General features: G+C 31.9%; 1 protein-coding gene across 2 annotated transcripts in view; it reads left to right on the top strand.

Annotated features, from left to right (window-relative positions):
- Window positions 1-12,589, top strand: part of DMD (dystrophin) — a 1,921,557-nt gene that overhangs the window by 296,784 nt on the left and 1,612,184 nt on the right. For both annotated transcript variants that reach the window (XM_044670154.1, XM_044670155.1), the window contains exon 14: window positions 9,342-9,521. In XM_044670154.1, the coding sequence (XP_044526089.1) occupies window positions 9,342-9,521 (180 nt within the window). The remainder of the gene's footprint in view (window positions 1-9,341; window positions 9,522-12,589) is intronic.

Here is a 12,589-nt window from a genome sequence, read left to right as displayed (position 1 = left end):
ATCAAGCTCATCTATGATAAAAATATATGATAAAAATATTCTAAATCACTATTGACTATAGAAATGCAAATTAAAACAATCCAAGTACCAATTCAAATCAATCAGATTTGCAAATATGAGAGAAAAGGAAAATTATAAATATTGGAAACAATTGGGAAAATTTTTATCTTAATGCACTGTTAGTAGACTTGTGAACTGATCCAACCATTCTGGAGATCAATTTCAAACTATGCCCCAAGGGCTATAAAACCATGCATATCCTTTGACCCACCAATCCACTATTAGATTTGTTTCCCAAAGAAATAAAAGAAAAAGGGCCAATATGTACAAAAATATTTATAGTAGCCCTTTGTGTGGTGGCAAAGAATTGGAAGTTGAGGAATGCCCATCAGTTGAGAAATGGGTGAAGAATTTTTGGTAGAATTATAAAGACTGTGATGGACTATTGTGCTATGAGAAATAACCAACTGTATGCTTTTAGAAAAACCTGTTAAAGACCTGAACTGATAAAGGCAGAGTAAGCAGAATCTGAATGGTGTACACAGTAATAGCAATATTGTAAAATGATAAACAAATTCTGTAAAACTGCAATGCCTTCTCCAAGATAACCAGAGGTTTACTAGAGCATGTTCAAACCATATCACAAGAACTAAGTGCTAATTTTTTCTTATGAACTCAAATACTTAAAAATCAGCAAAGGCTACAAATCAGGATGTGATTTTTTTTGTCTTCTCTCCATGTAGAATACCTGTCTGTGTAGTAAGATAAGATATAGTGACTTTCATTGTCTTCTAGCATCTACTAATTTTGAAAGACTCTGCTCATAGCGAGGACTTTTTATACACTTGGTGACCAGGAAGCCATGCCAATATAGCCAGAAGTCACCAGGAAAAGGCAGGGGCTAAGCCAAACTTGGTCACCTAAGTCCTGGCTTTGTCACCTAACCCAAATGGATTAGAAGGCAGAAGGGAGGGATCCTGAGAGATAGTGATCCTCTGGTATATAGAGAGATTAAGCTGTCCTTTTCTTTGTTTTCTTTTTGGAGAGAAGTTAGGTGGATGGAAAATGAAGAAAAGTAGGTAGGTATTTAGGTGTGTAAATAAATCATACATAGAGTATTTATTAAGCATTTCCAAAATGTTAAATCAGAGAAAGCAAGACTGTCCTCAAAGAGCTTCATCCAATAGGGAAAACAATGCCAAAAAGGGAACTTTAAAGAGGAGGAAGAGGTATAGGCATGCTATGGTTTAGAGGGTGTATCCAAGAAGTGAAATAGAGGCTTTATTCCAGGTAAAGTAAGTCAGAAAGTCATCTATCAAAACCAGAGTGAATTCTAGTTCTAGCTCTTATGAAGTCAGACCTCTGTATGAATAATACAGGCACTAAGAGCTCAACTATATACATTTTTGAGCTCAGAAGTTTCAAGTCTCTAGTACCAAGCTACTAGATTTTGATAGGGTATATTGCTGTACTAGGGTATCTACAATCTTCACTATAACTTTTTTTTAAAATTTTAAACCTTTAACTTCTGTGTATTGACTTATAGGTGGAAGATTGGTAAGGGTAGGCAATGGGGGTCAAGTGACTTGCCCAGGATCACACAGCTGGGAAGTGTCTGAGGCCATATTTGAACCTAGGACCTTCCGTCTCTAGGCCTGGCTCTCAATCCACTGAGCTACCGAGCTGCTCCCTCACTATAACTTTTGAGGAGATTGTAATTTTAAGTTGGAAGTAGATTTACATCAAATTTAAACTAGTAACACATATGAATCAGTGATTAAGAAGGGAAATCGTTTTTTTGTTTGAAAATTTAATTGTATATTATTTTATTCTTATTTAGTTCTATGTAGTATGACAGGAGAGTTAATTTGTATAGAAAGTGACAGAATTTATACAAAATCTTCATTATATATATTTTAACAAAGCAATATAACAGGTAGAGAAATTTGATATATATTTTCGGGTTTTTTGCTTAGTTATAGGACCTTGACCAAGTCTCTTGACTTTTTGTTCCTCAGTTTCCTTGTAATGATCTCTTTTAAAAAATTAAATATTTTACTTTCTAAAGAATCTTCAGAATATGGCATTCTGTAATTCTTTGATATGAAAGATAGATAGACAAACAACCTGATTGCTTGGCTAAACAATATGTAGCTATAGTTAGCCTTGACAGAAGACGGAGAACTAGACTTCTGAGTTAGAAGGGATCATAGAGAATGGACAACAGCTAGTCCAGCTCCCTTATTTTATAGACGAGGAAACAGGTCCATTGAAACAAAGTGAGTTTTTTTAAAGTAGGAATTAGTAATAAGTAACAAAGGTAGGTTTTAAAGTTGAGTCTATAAGCTTTAAACCTAGTCTTATTTCTACTCCAATTTATTCAAACATGTCTGTAACATATCTGTAGCATTAAAAGGAAAATAAAAGTTGCAGTTGAATGAAAGGATGACTCATAGGCTCTATTTGGAAAGTGAAATAGAAGAGATGAAAAAGATAATTTTATTAGATAGCCTAAGGCAAAAAGAAATATCATTTCATGGGACACTAGATTGTCTTGTTTTTTAGTTTAGTGCTTCTATAAGTATGTGCAAAAAAGACCACCATGAAAATAGTTTAAGCACATGGAGATGATATATTGAAGAGGATGAGAAATTAAAGGAATTCTACAAAAAACAAAGATTCACCAAATGAAATTTAAAAATATATTTTGATATTAAATTACTTCATTGAAAAAGTAGACAAAAGGGAGGGGAACAAATACATAGAGAGATAGATCTAAATGAAAATGTGGTTCAGGCATGAATATGAGAGGCCAAAAGTTTACAAACCGTAATGAGTAAAAATGTTTGCTATTTAATTTAAATAAGTATTTCCTGGAATATTTGATGACAAAAATGAAAATGGAGGAAGCAATTAGCATCAATAATGATTAGAATATTTTCCTAAAGAAGTTTAACTATAAAATATAAATCATTTTCCATAAAAAGTAGACTGAATTAATCTAAATTATTCCACAGCCAGCAAACACTTGATCTCTGCCAATCAAAAAGATATGATAAAGAAGGGCAACTCCAATTTAGAATATTAAATCAATTGTAAAATTTTAAAGAGAAGGATACTGGAAGATAATAAGCAAAATAATTTCATAAAAAATAAGAATCAGTGGATTGTTTAAAAAAAGAGGTAAAAACTGTGGAGAGAATCCAATTAAGCAAAATCATCTCCTGAGAATTAAGAATAACTTGAAAGAGGACAACAAAGAGAGAAAAAATGAAAGTGGTCTCTATTTATTGAATGTGGAAAAGGCATTGAATAAAAATATTAGAGTAAGCAAAATATACACAAAGGAGGTTTGTTTTGGAAGTAAAACAAATTTGAAGGTAATATCTGACCAATATTTAAGGTGTCTGAAATAGAGGAACTTACTAAAAATTTTTTTTAAAAATCTCAGACTTACTTTTTACATAAAAAGTAATAGAGGGGGCAGCTGGGTAGCTCAGTGGAGTGAGAGTCAGGCCTAGAGACAAGAGGTCCTAGGTTCAAACCTGGCCTCATCCACTTCCCAGCTGTGTGACCCTGGGCAGGTCACTTGACCCCCATTGCCCACCCTTACCAATCTTCCACCTATGAGACAATACAACGAAGTACAAGGGTTTAAAAAAAAAGTAATAGAATTATAAAAACTCATGACATATATTTACATTCTCATTTTTTACATATTTATGAAAACAATCCACATTTACTGCTATGTTAGATTGAAATCCTAGTGTCAAAGAATAGTGCAAGAATACTGAAAAGTGGGTTAGAAGCTTATTATGAAAGACTTCAAAGTCAAACTGAAGATTCTGATCCTGGACACACTAGAGTATTAGTGAGTGTGTGTGTGTGTGTGTGTGTGTGAGAGAGAGAGAGAGAGTGAGTGAGAGACAGAGAGACAGACAGAGAGACAGACAGAGAGAGAGTGTGTGTGTGTGTGATGATATAAATTGACCTTTCTTTAAAAAAATCTTGATTTAGTTTTAAAAAGGGATTAGGACAGATATTCCTAAATTCTTTAGCAGTGCACATCTTCACAATCACACAACAGAATAAATTATATAGGAGATACAAGTTCTAACTGTTGGTTGATTAATTATTTTCTTTTGATCGAGAGAAGCAAAATACTCCCTTAAAAATTCTTCCCCAAGACTCCCATGTATATATCCAACTCATACAGGATTACCTCAAATATATAATAATAAAATGAACCTTGACAGCCCTCTGATCATTTACAAATAATGAGGCAGAGAGAGATAAACTCACCAAAATATTTATCACTGCAATAAAAGATGAACAGAATATGAATGGAGGAAAAAAGTGTTCCCTGTAGATGATGAGTCTCTCTTGATATTTGTGAATAAGATTAAACTGAATATAAAGCCTGTCCATCAGGGAGTTGGTAATGGAGCTCAGGAGACAGATTAAGACTGTATACACAGACTTGTAAGTCATCTTGTAGAGAAAGTAATTGCCATGAAGTGAGCTAATAACAGTACCCTAAGACAGGAAAGAAAAAAGACTAGGAGAAGACCCAAGACATTGTCTTGAAAGATAGCCATCATTAGGGGACTGAGTATACAGGCATAGCTAAGAAGATTAAAAGTGGTCATACAAATAAAAAAAAGTGCTAAAAGAAATCAGTGTTATGAAGTACAAAGGAAGAGAGAATGTTTAGAAGTAGAGGATGGTCAGCAGTCAAAAGCTACAAAAATGGTCAAAATAAAATAATGACTGAGAAATGGCAACTAGATTTGTTATAAAAGTTCATTGATAATGTTGAAGAGACTTCAGTAAATGGGGTAGGACTAGACACCAGAGTGAAAGAAGTTGAGAAGGGAAATATAAGTAAAAAAATGGAAATGTTTAGAAGACTTGAAATTTGGATTTATAAGAGAGAAGAGACACTGGATCTATTGAGGGACTATCAAGTTTTTAATGGCCAAGGGAGACCTTTACGTGTTTGTAGATGATCTGTAGAAAGCTAATGAACTTGAAAAGATTGGAGATGAGTAAAGAGGGTATGGTTAAAGGAACAAACTCCTAGATGGATGGGAAAGGATAGAATGAAAGACAGGAGGAGAACTGTTTGCCTTGTCAAAAGTGACCATCTTTTCCTCAGAGACCAAAGCAAAGGAACACAGAATGAAGATGATGTTGTGCTAGGGAATAAGGGTAGAAGAGGAAGCTAACAGTAGATGATCTCTCTTTTCTCATTAGGAATTCAAAAATTCTCTACCAGTGATATTTCAATAATTTCTGACTATAGCCCAAATTTAAATTATGTCACCTTGCCTGTGAACAAAGTGGAAATATGTTTTGTATAAGTCTTGCCACTTGATTGTTTAAGCTAATTAACAGAACTTGACAGCTGGTCCAGAATTTGAGGTAAAATTTCCCTGCTGACTAAGGCAGTGAATAAGAATTTAATGTTCATTAAAATATGTCAAAATGCAAGACCCAAAACAGCTACCATCTGTCACCATCTCCTATCATATGTATAGCTATATACAGTATGATAATCCTTGGTTTCTTTAACCTCTGACCAACATAATTTAATTTGAAATAGTATTACTAATGACCTTTAAGGTTCTCTTTCCTTACACCTCAACACACATACTTCTGAATGGGGGTGGAGGAAGGAAGGAAGAAAGGATTATTTATTTCTTCTACTTCAGGTTTGGAGGATGCTAGAATAAAAGTAGACATTTCAATGCCCAATGCTGTCCAAATACTTTTTTTGGCCAATAATGATTTTTTTCTTTTGATGGCATAATGATTAGACAAGGAATTGTATAATTGATAAAGGGTTTTCCTCATGAGGACTGTCGAGAGAAATCCAATAGTGTAATAGCCTTGCTTGGGAGAATCTTTGAATTGCTAGCATGTAAGAGTATTCTATATGAGCTAGTCATCTCTCAGGATCAAGGCTAAGTTACATCATGATATTGTTGGATTAGTTATTTGAATTCATGAATGAATGAATTCCCAAGTAATCCAATAGAGCAAACTATGCCTTAAAGTATCTCTCTCCAAGTGCTTGGGATATCTGTGTATTCTTGTGGAATTTACTTTGAGAACATAATCTTTTCCATATTCTTTACCCTTATAACAATAATATTAATAACATCCTTTGCTAATAATACTATTAATGATTGCTATTTATATAGCACTTTAGATATTACAAAATATTTTAATAAATGTAGCACTTCAGGTATTATAAAATATTTTAATACATGATCTCATTTATCTTCATAACAACCTATGAACTACATTTATCATTCCACCTTTTTTATAAATGAGAGAAAACTACAATATAGAAAGGTTATGTGTGACTTGTTCTCAAGTTTAGTAGATATATTCTACTTGAGATCTTCTGACTCATTTTATTATATTATATCCAATAATGTGGATCATCAGTAAAATGAAGATACAATGCTTGGTTCATGGTGTTTTTATATTAATCACATGAAATAATATATTTGTAAACATTTTGGAAATAGTAAGATGCTATTTTTTGCTTTATAATAACTTTAATATAATACAACTTAAAGTTAGGTACACAAGCATATCTTTATGTAAAGATCTATAATGAATTAAAATTAGCCTGGAGGTAGCTCAGTGGCACAGTGGATAGAGTGCTGCTGCTGAAATCAGGAAGACTCATCTGCCTGAGTTCAAATCTGACCACAGATACTCTGTGACCCTGGGCAAATCATTAAATCCTGTTTGCCTCAGTTCTTTATTTGTAAAAAAAAATAGCTGAAGAAGAAAATGACAAACCGCTTCAGTTTCTTAGCAACAAAATTAAATCAGGTCACAAAGAATCAGACACAACTAAAATGATTGAATTACATAATTAGAGTCTAAATTAATGATATACACTATATCTGAAATGCTTATATGTGTTTCTATGTGTACAATTAGGTGTTTAGTTGTATAAAGTATGTGTATATACAAACATCTCATAGAATTTGTTTTTTTAATGTCTGGGGATCCAATTAGTTAAAAGGTTATGGAAGAAAAACTGCTTAGACACTGCTACTTGGCACCCAAATTAACAATGTAATAATTCCCCCTAAGCATAATTCTAATATATGATGACATTTTCCCTCTTTTAAGGTATTTTAAGTTGATTAAATATTCAATTTAAATAATTTGTATTACCTTCTAACCTTACACAGTTGGTCATTTTTAACCACTTAAACGTGTATAGAACAAAATATGGAAGACTTACATCCATATTTTTTATTACTAGTTTGGGCATGCTTTTAACATTTATGAAAGGGCAAAAATTGAGATGAGTAAAAGAATAAGTCAATATATAAACATCAAATTATTCCTTCCTCTCCTAATTTTTTATACAGCCAGTATTTTCATTTGGATTTAAGGAGGTCTAATTGTAGAGATCTAATGTGTTAATTCTCTGTTTGGAGTTTGCAGAGAGAAATAGGAGAAAACTTTAAATATTTCTTAAAACATTTAGAAAAATATCAAGAGTAAGAGAAACAAATTTTGCAACTTGAAATGTTTAGGAGATATATCAAGGAAAAAGAATGCATTACAAAGTGAGGACAATTCTAAAGAAGCAGATTCTAAATAAAGGCTAAAATTCAGCATGCAACAGCAAACATTTAAATTTCTACAATATGTCAGGCATAGCAATAAGGCACTTCAGCTATTAAGACATAAAGTTAAAAGTCTGCCATCAAGTAGCTTACCATATGCTAAAGAGAAACATTAAGTCCACAGATAAGTAAGACAAACCATATACAATATAAATACAACTATTTTATAGAAAGGGAAGGATCCACATAGAGGACACCAAGAAAATCCTCCAATAGGAAAGTTAACATTTAACCTGAAACTTGAAGGAAATGATCATTGACAACAGAGTTCATTTTCTAAAATATAGTTTCTTGCTATACAAAAGGGGTCTCTGTCTAGTTTAGTTACTAATAGGGCAAAAATTAGGGAGCGTTTAGTGACTTTTCTGTGTCACTGTCACATTAATTAATAGAAAAAAATGATATATTTATTGAACGGTGCTTTCTTTTCCACACATCACACAAGAAGAAGAGAATATGGATTAGGACTGGATTTGTTATTTTATTAGTGTGAGGAATCCACAGATAAGGAATCTTCCTCTGCTAATGAGAACAATCCCTATTCTTGAACTTAGAATCTGTATGAGAAGATGGGCATTTCTTTTTTGAGGCAAGTGGTGGTAGTTGATCAGGAGGAGATATATCCTTAAAATTTGACGTTAGCCAGGACTGGCATAGAAGAAAAGCAGATAGAGGTAGTCACAAAAATTAGATTTTTTTCCTCTCAGAATATAGATAATAATAATAAAGCTGCTTAACTCTGATTTGCAAAAGATACAGGAGAATAACAGTGTAGAATGTGGCAAAAAAAAGCAGAGATAAAAAATTCTTCAATCCATTTCTTTGGATTAGTTAATCTTTCTGTTGTCTATCAAAAAGATAGAATTAATGCTACATTTCTCCTTGACTTGCAGGGATATAGAAAGAATGTTTAGTGGAGAAAAAACAATGTCATAATAAAATCCTAACTATTTTTTGTCATGATAAATTATTTACTTTTGTTTTATTCTATTTTTGTCCAATAAGTACAGTTTTTAGCAAGTGGTAGTGTTTTATAATTTTTTCCTTTATAATATCAGTAGTAGGAGAGAATTATTCAAATAGCCACTGCCATGACTTTATTGTTAATATTATAGCCAGGTCCTGATTCATGTAAGTGGTGAATCCTGTGTGAAGTGGTTGCATTATTTGTATTTGAACTGATGATTTAAATTGTGCTGCAACTAATTATAATATTTTACATTATTATAACTTGGAAAAGTACAAATTTGAATATATGTAATTACATCAGGAGATTCATTCCCTAACTGTTACTTGCATTTATATTGTGAATTAAAGTTTTCAAAAACTCTCTCTGAAACTCCAGTAAGATAGATGGTATATATATTATGCTCATTTTATATATGAAGAAACTGAGGTTAATAAGGTTAAGTCACTTCCCTATAATCACACAGTTTTAAAATGCCACAACATGAATTTATTTTTATATCTTCTGACCACATGGCCTGGATTTCACTAAACTACTTATATTTATCTATTTATAAGCATTTACAAGATTCAGAAGTTTTTTTCTTATAATATGCTTAACTAAATAAGAATGTGTGAAAGCTCTATGAAAAATATAACATATAAATATGACATCATCAAAATAATTATTAGCACTGTCATATAAATTAAATAAAATTTATTTTTAAACAGGTTTTAAAAGGAGAACTAGAAATGAAGAAGCAAACAATGGATAAGCTGTGTTCCCTCAGCCAGGATCTACTCTCATCCTTGAAAAACAAAACAGTAGCTCAAAAGATGGAAGCATGGCTAGAAAACTTTGCCCAGCGTTGGGATAATCTGATCCAAAAACTTGAAAAGAGTTCTGTGCAGGTAAGCTATGCTAATTATCGCACTATAGACCACAGTTTCTTAACCAGTGGTGGGTGAATTAAATTTATTTTTTATAATTGTAATCATTTATATACAGGATATCCCCCAAATCTCAGTGACATTTTAAGCTTAAATTTAAGGGTATCGTGCATTTTGTTACATACTTTTAAAGACATCATTCTGAGAAGGAATCCATAGGCTTTAACAGATTGGCAAAAGGGAGAAACCTTCCTATAGATCATCTAAGAGATTTTCATTGCCCTCCTTGTTAGAAAAATGCTCTCAATTAAAACTGAATGCTAACACAAAATCACTATTGTTAATTTAGTCAAGGGGAACTCAGATTCTGTCTTATTTTTTCATAGCAGCAGATTGTTGAGGTGTTGACAGACAATAGTATCTGAGAAGAGAAATGGAGGCTGAAACCTAGCTACGTACATGAATTACTGGAAGTACCTTTCTGCTCTGTTGTTAGAAAAGGAAGTGGGGGGTTCTGAGTTGATAGTCCAGGAATTGTGGGCTGACTCTTGCATCACAGTCTCAAATCACTGCTGTGACTTCAGGATTTTGTTACATCCCCATCAGTTATAATCCTCTATGCACTGTGGATGGGTCTGAATTAAATTGTTACCATGATTTTAGGCTTAATTGATGCCCTTCAGACTCATGAAGACCTAAAAAAGAAGGCAAAAGAATGTCTCCAGAATGTTGGGTAGGTCTTTTCCTAAGGATTTGTGAGGGAAAAAATCATGAACAAAAGTCTCACAAAATGAAAATATATGGAGGGATTATAATCTGTAGAGGTGAAGAGAATATAAACATCAATGAAATTATAGATGTCTCATAGCATTAGAATATGCTTGCACGTTTCACTTGTATTACAACATCTACAAAGCTAGAAAATACATAAAGAATTTTAAAAAGGCATAAAGGTAATGAAGAAAAGAAACCTTATTTTGATTATATAACAATCTCCTATATGTCTATGAACTCCAAAAGAACACCAATATAGCTCTAAAATGGAATGTCCATAAGTATACTTAAAACGACTTACTTCATTGACATTCATAACCAATTAATTTATTACTTAATTTAATTCATAACCAACTAATAAAAGAAAAAGAATTTATTATAAACTACATATATGCTACCCCCCCAAACCTAATTGTTCTAATACTCTGAAAGTATAGCAGGAATTGGGGACAGTAGTGAAAGGAAACAAAAGGATTTTTTTAAAAGGGGAAGAAGAGGCAGCTAGATGACTCAGTGGGATCAGAGGCAGATTGAGAGATGGGAGGTCCTGGGTTTAAATCTGGCCTCAGAGACTTTCTAGCTTTGTCAACCTAGACAAGTCACTTAACCTCCATTGCCTATCTCTTACAGCTTTTCTGCCTTAGTACCAATATACAGTATTGATTCTAAGACAGAAGGTAAGGGTTGAAAAATAAAGGGTGAGTAGAATAAAGAAAATTTATAATGGTAGACTTAGGGAAAAACATTCTATAACTGTAAAATAATTTTTTTAATTTTTTTGGTTAAAAAGGCAATAACATTATAAAATCTTTAGTAGACCTTTAAGTTTTAATAAACTTAAACCAAATTTTCTCAGATGAAGTCTTATTTTCTCAAATGTGGAGTTTTAAGATATTTTCTAAAAGAACAATTTTGTCATGTTCTTAATTTTTTAGGGAGTTACTACTGTTACTTATCTCAGGGCACTTTGTATTCTTATTTTTACTAAGCTCTAATAACTTAAAAATTCATTGACACCTTTTGGATATTCTGCATATCAAAGTAATATTTATATAAGATTTGCAAAATTGTTATGATGAAAAGACTAGGATTTGGATTTTGGAGACAGGATGAACTAAGTCCCTCTTTTCCACCTGTGTGACTCTTGAGCAAGTCTCTTCAACTACATGAGCCTCAAACTCTTCATATGTAAAATAGCAGTAATAGTTATACTCTCCACCTCACAGTTTTGAAGGAAAAAAAACTATTTTGTGAATCTTAAACCAACTTAGAAATTATACATTTATATATTACATATACATTATATTATTATAAATTATAAAATATTATTATGAAAATATTATTAAATTAGAAAAATACTGTAAAAATAAATTCTATTTAACCAATGAAAAGGAAACCTTAACTATGTTTATTCTGTTAAACTGGGCACCATTTAAATTCATCTTTCAAACTTCAAAATTTTTGGTCTATAAAGTCTTTCAAAGAAAATAGATTTTCAATTTTTCTCCCTAAGATTTATAGTTGATGGAGAATGTATTCTCTTATAGTTTACATATAACATAAGTGTTATTGTTTTATGTTATGTCTCTCTTATGCATTCTATTAAATCAAAATTTATTCAGAAAGTGTTTTGTGTATCTTAGAACCTTTGAGTGAACATTTTCACTGTCATCTATCAGCAAGAGATCGATATTCTACATGGAGGCAAGGGTTGCTTTATTTTGTTTTGTTTTATCTTTGCATCGCCAGATCTTACTGATGGAGACTGATATAAGAGATTTTTAGAAAGCTTTTTGATATTTTTGTACTAATAAAGGGAAAAGAATAAGTTAATTTTAATATATTTATTAGGGATTTTACTTATGTTGAAAATTTAACACATCAAATCAGAACAAATAACAATATTTTACTTCCGTCATTAACATAACCTAAGGTAAAAAAGGTTGGAAAACAGCTTACTTTTTTGACATTTATCCAAAACTACATACAGATTGACAACTCATTAGCTCTCTACCACAAAACTACAGTTAACTTAACTGAACTAAACTTTTAATTAATTGGCATCTTGTGTGAAGGTAGAATTCCTAATGAGAGACAACCAAGAAGATATAAGTTGTATGTTAAAAAGCTGGCAGCTATCTGGATCCTTTGAATAACAAAAATATTTTCACAATCACTGAATGAATTTTTCAGGCTTAAGTTAGAGCCAAAAAAATCTAAAAAATTCACCATTTATTAAAAAAACACCTCTTATTAAGCAAATTCAAATCCAATTCAATCCTGACAAAACTGAGAAAATCAGCTGCAGACAGACA

Source organism: Gracilinanus agilis, chromosome 3, assembly GCF_016433145.1.
Source record: "Gracilinanus agilis isolate LMUSP501 chromosome 3, AgileGrace, whole genome shotgun sequence".
Lineage (NCBI taxonomy): Eukaryota > Metazoa > Chordata > Mammalia > Didelphimorphia > Didelphidae > Gracilinanus > Gracilinanus agilis.
Note: the sequence above shows the minus strand (reverse complement) of the source record. Positions and strands in the feature narration are given on the sequence as shown.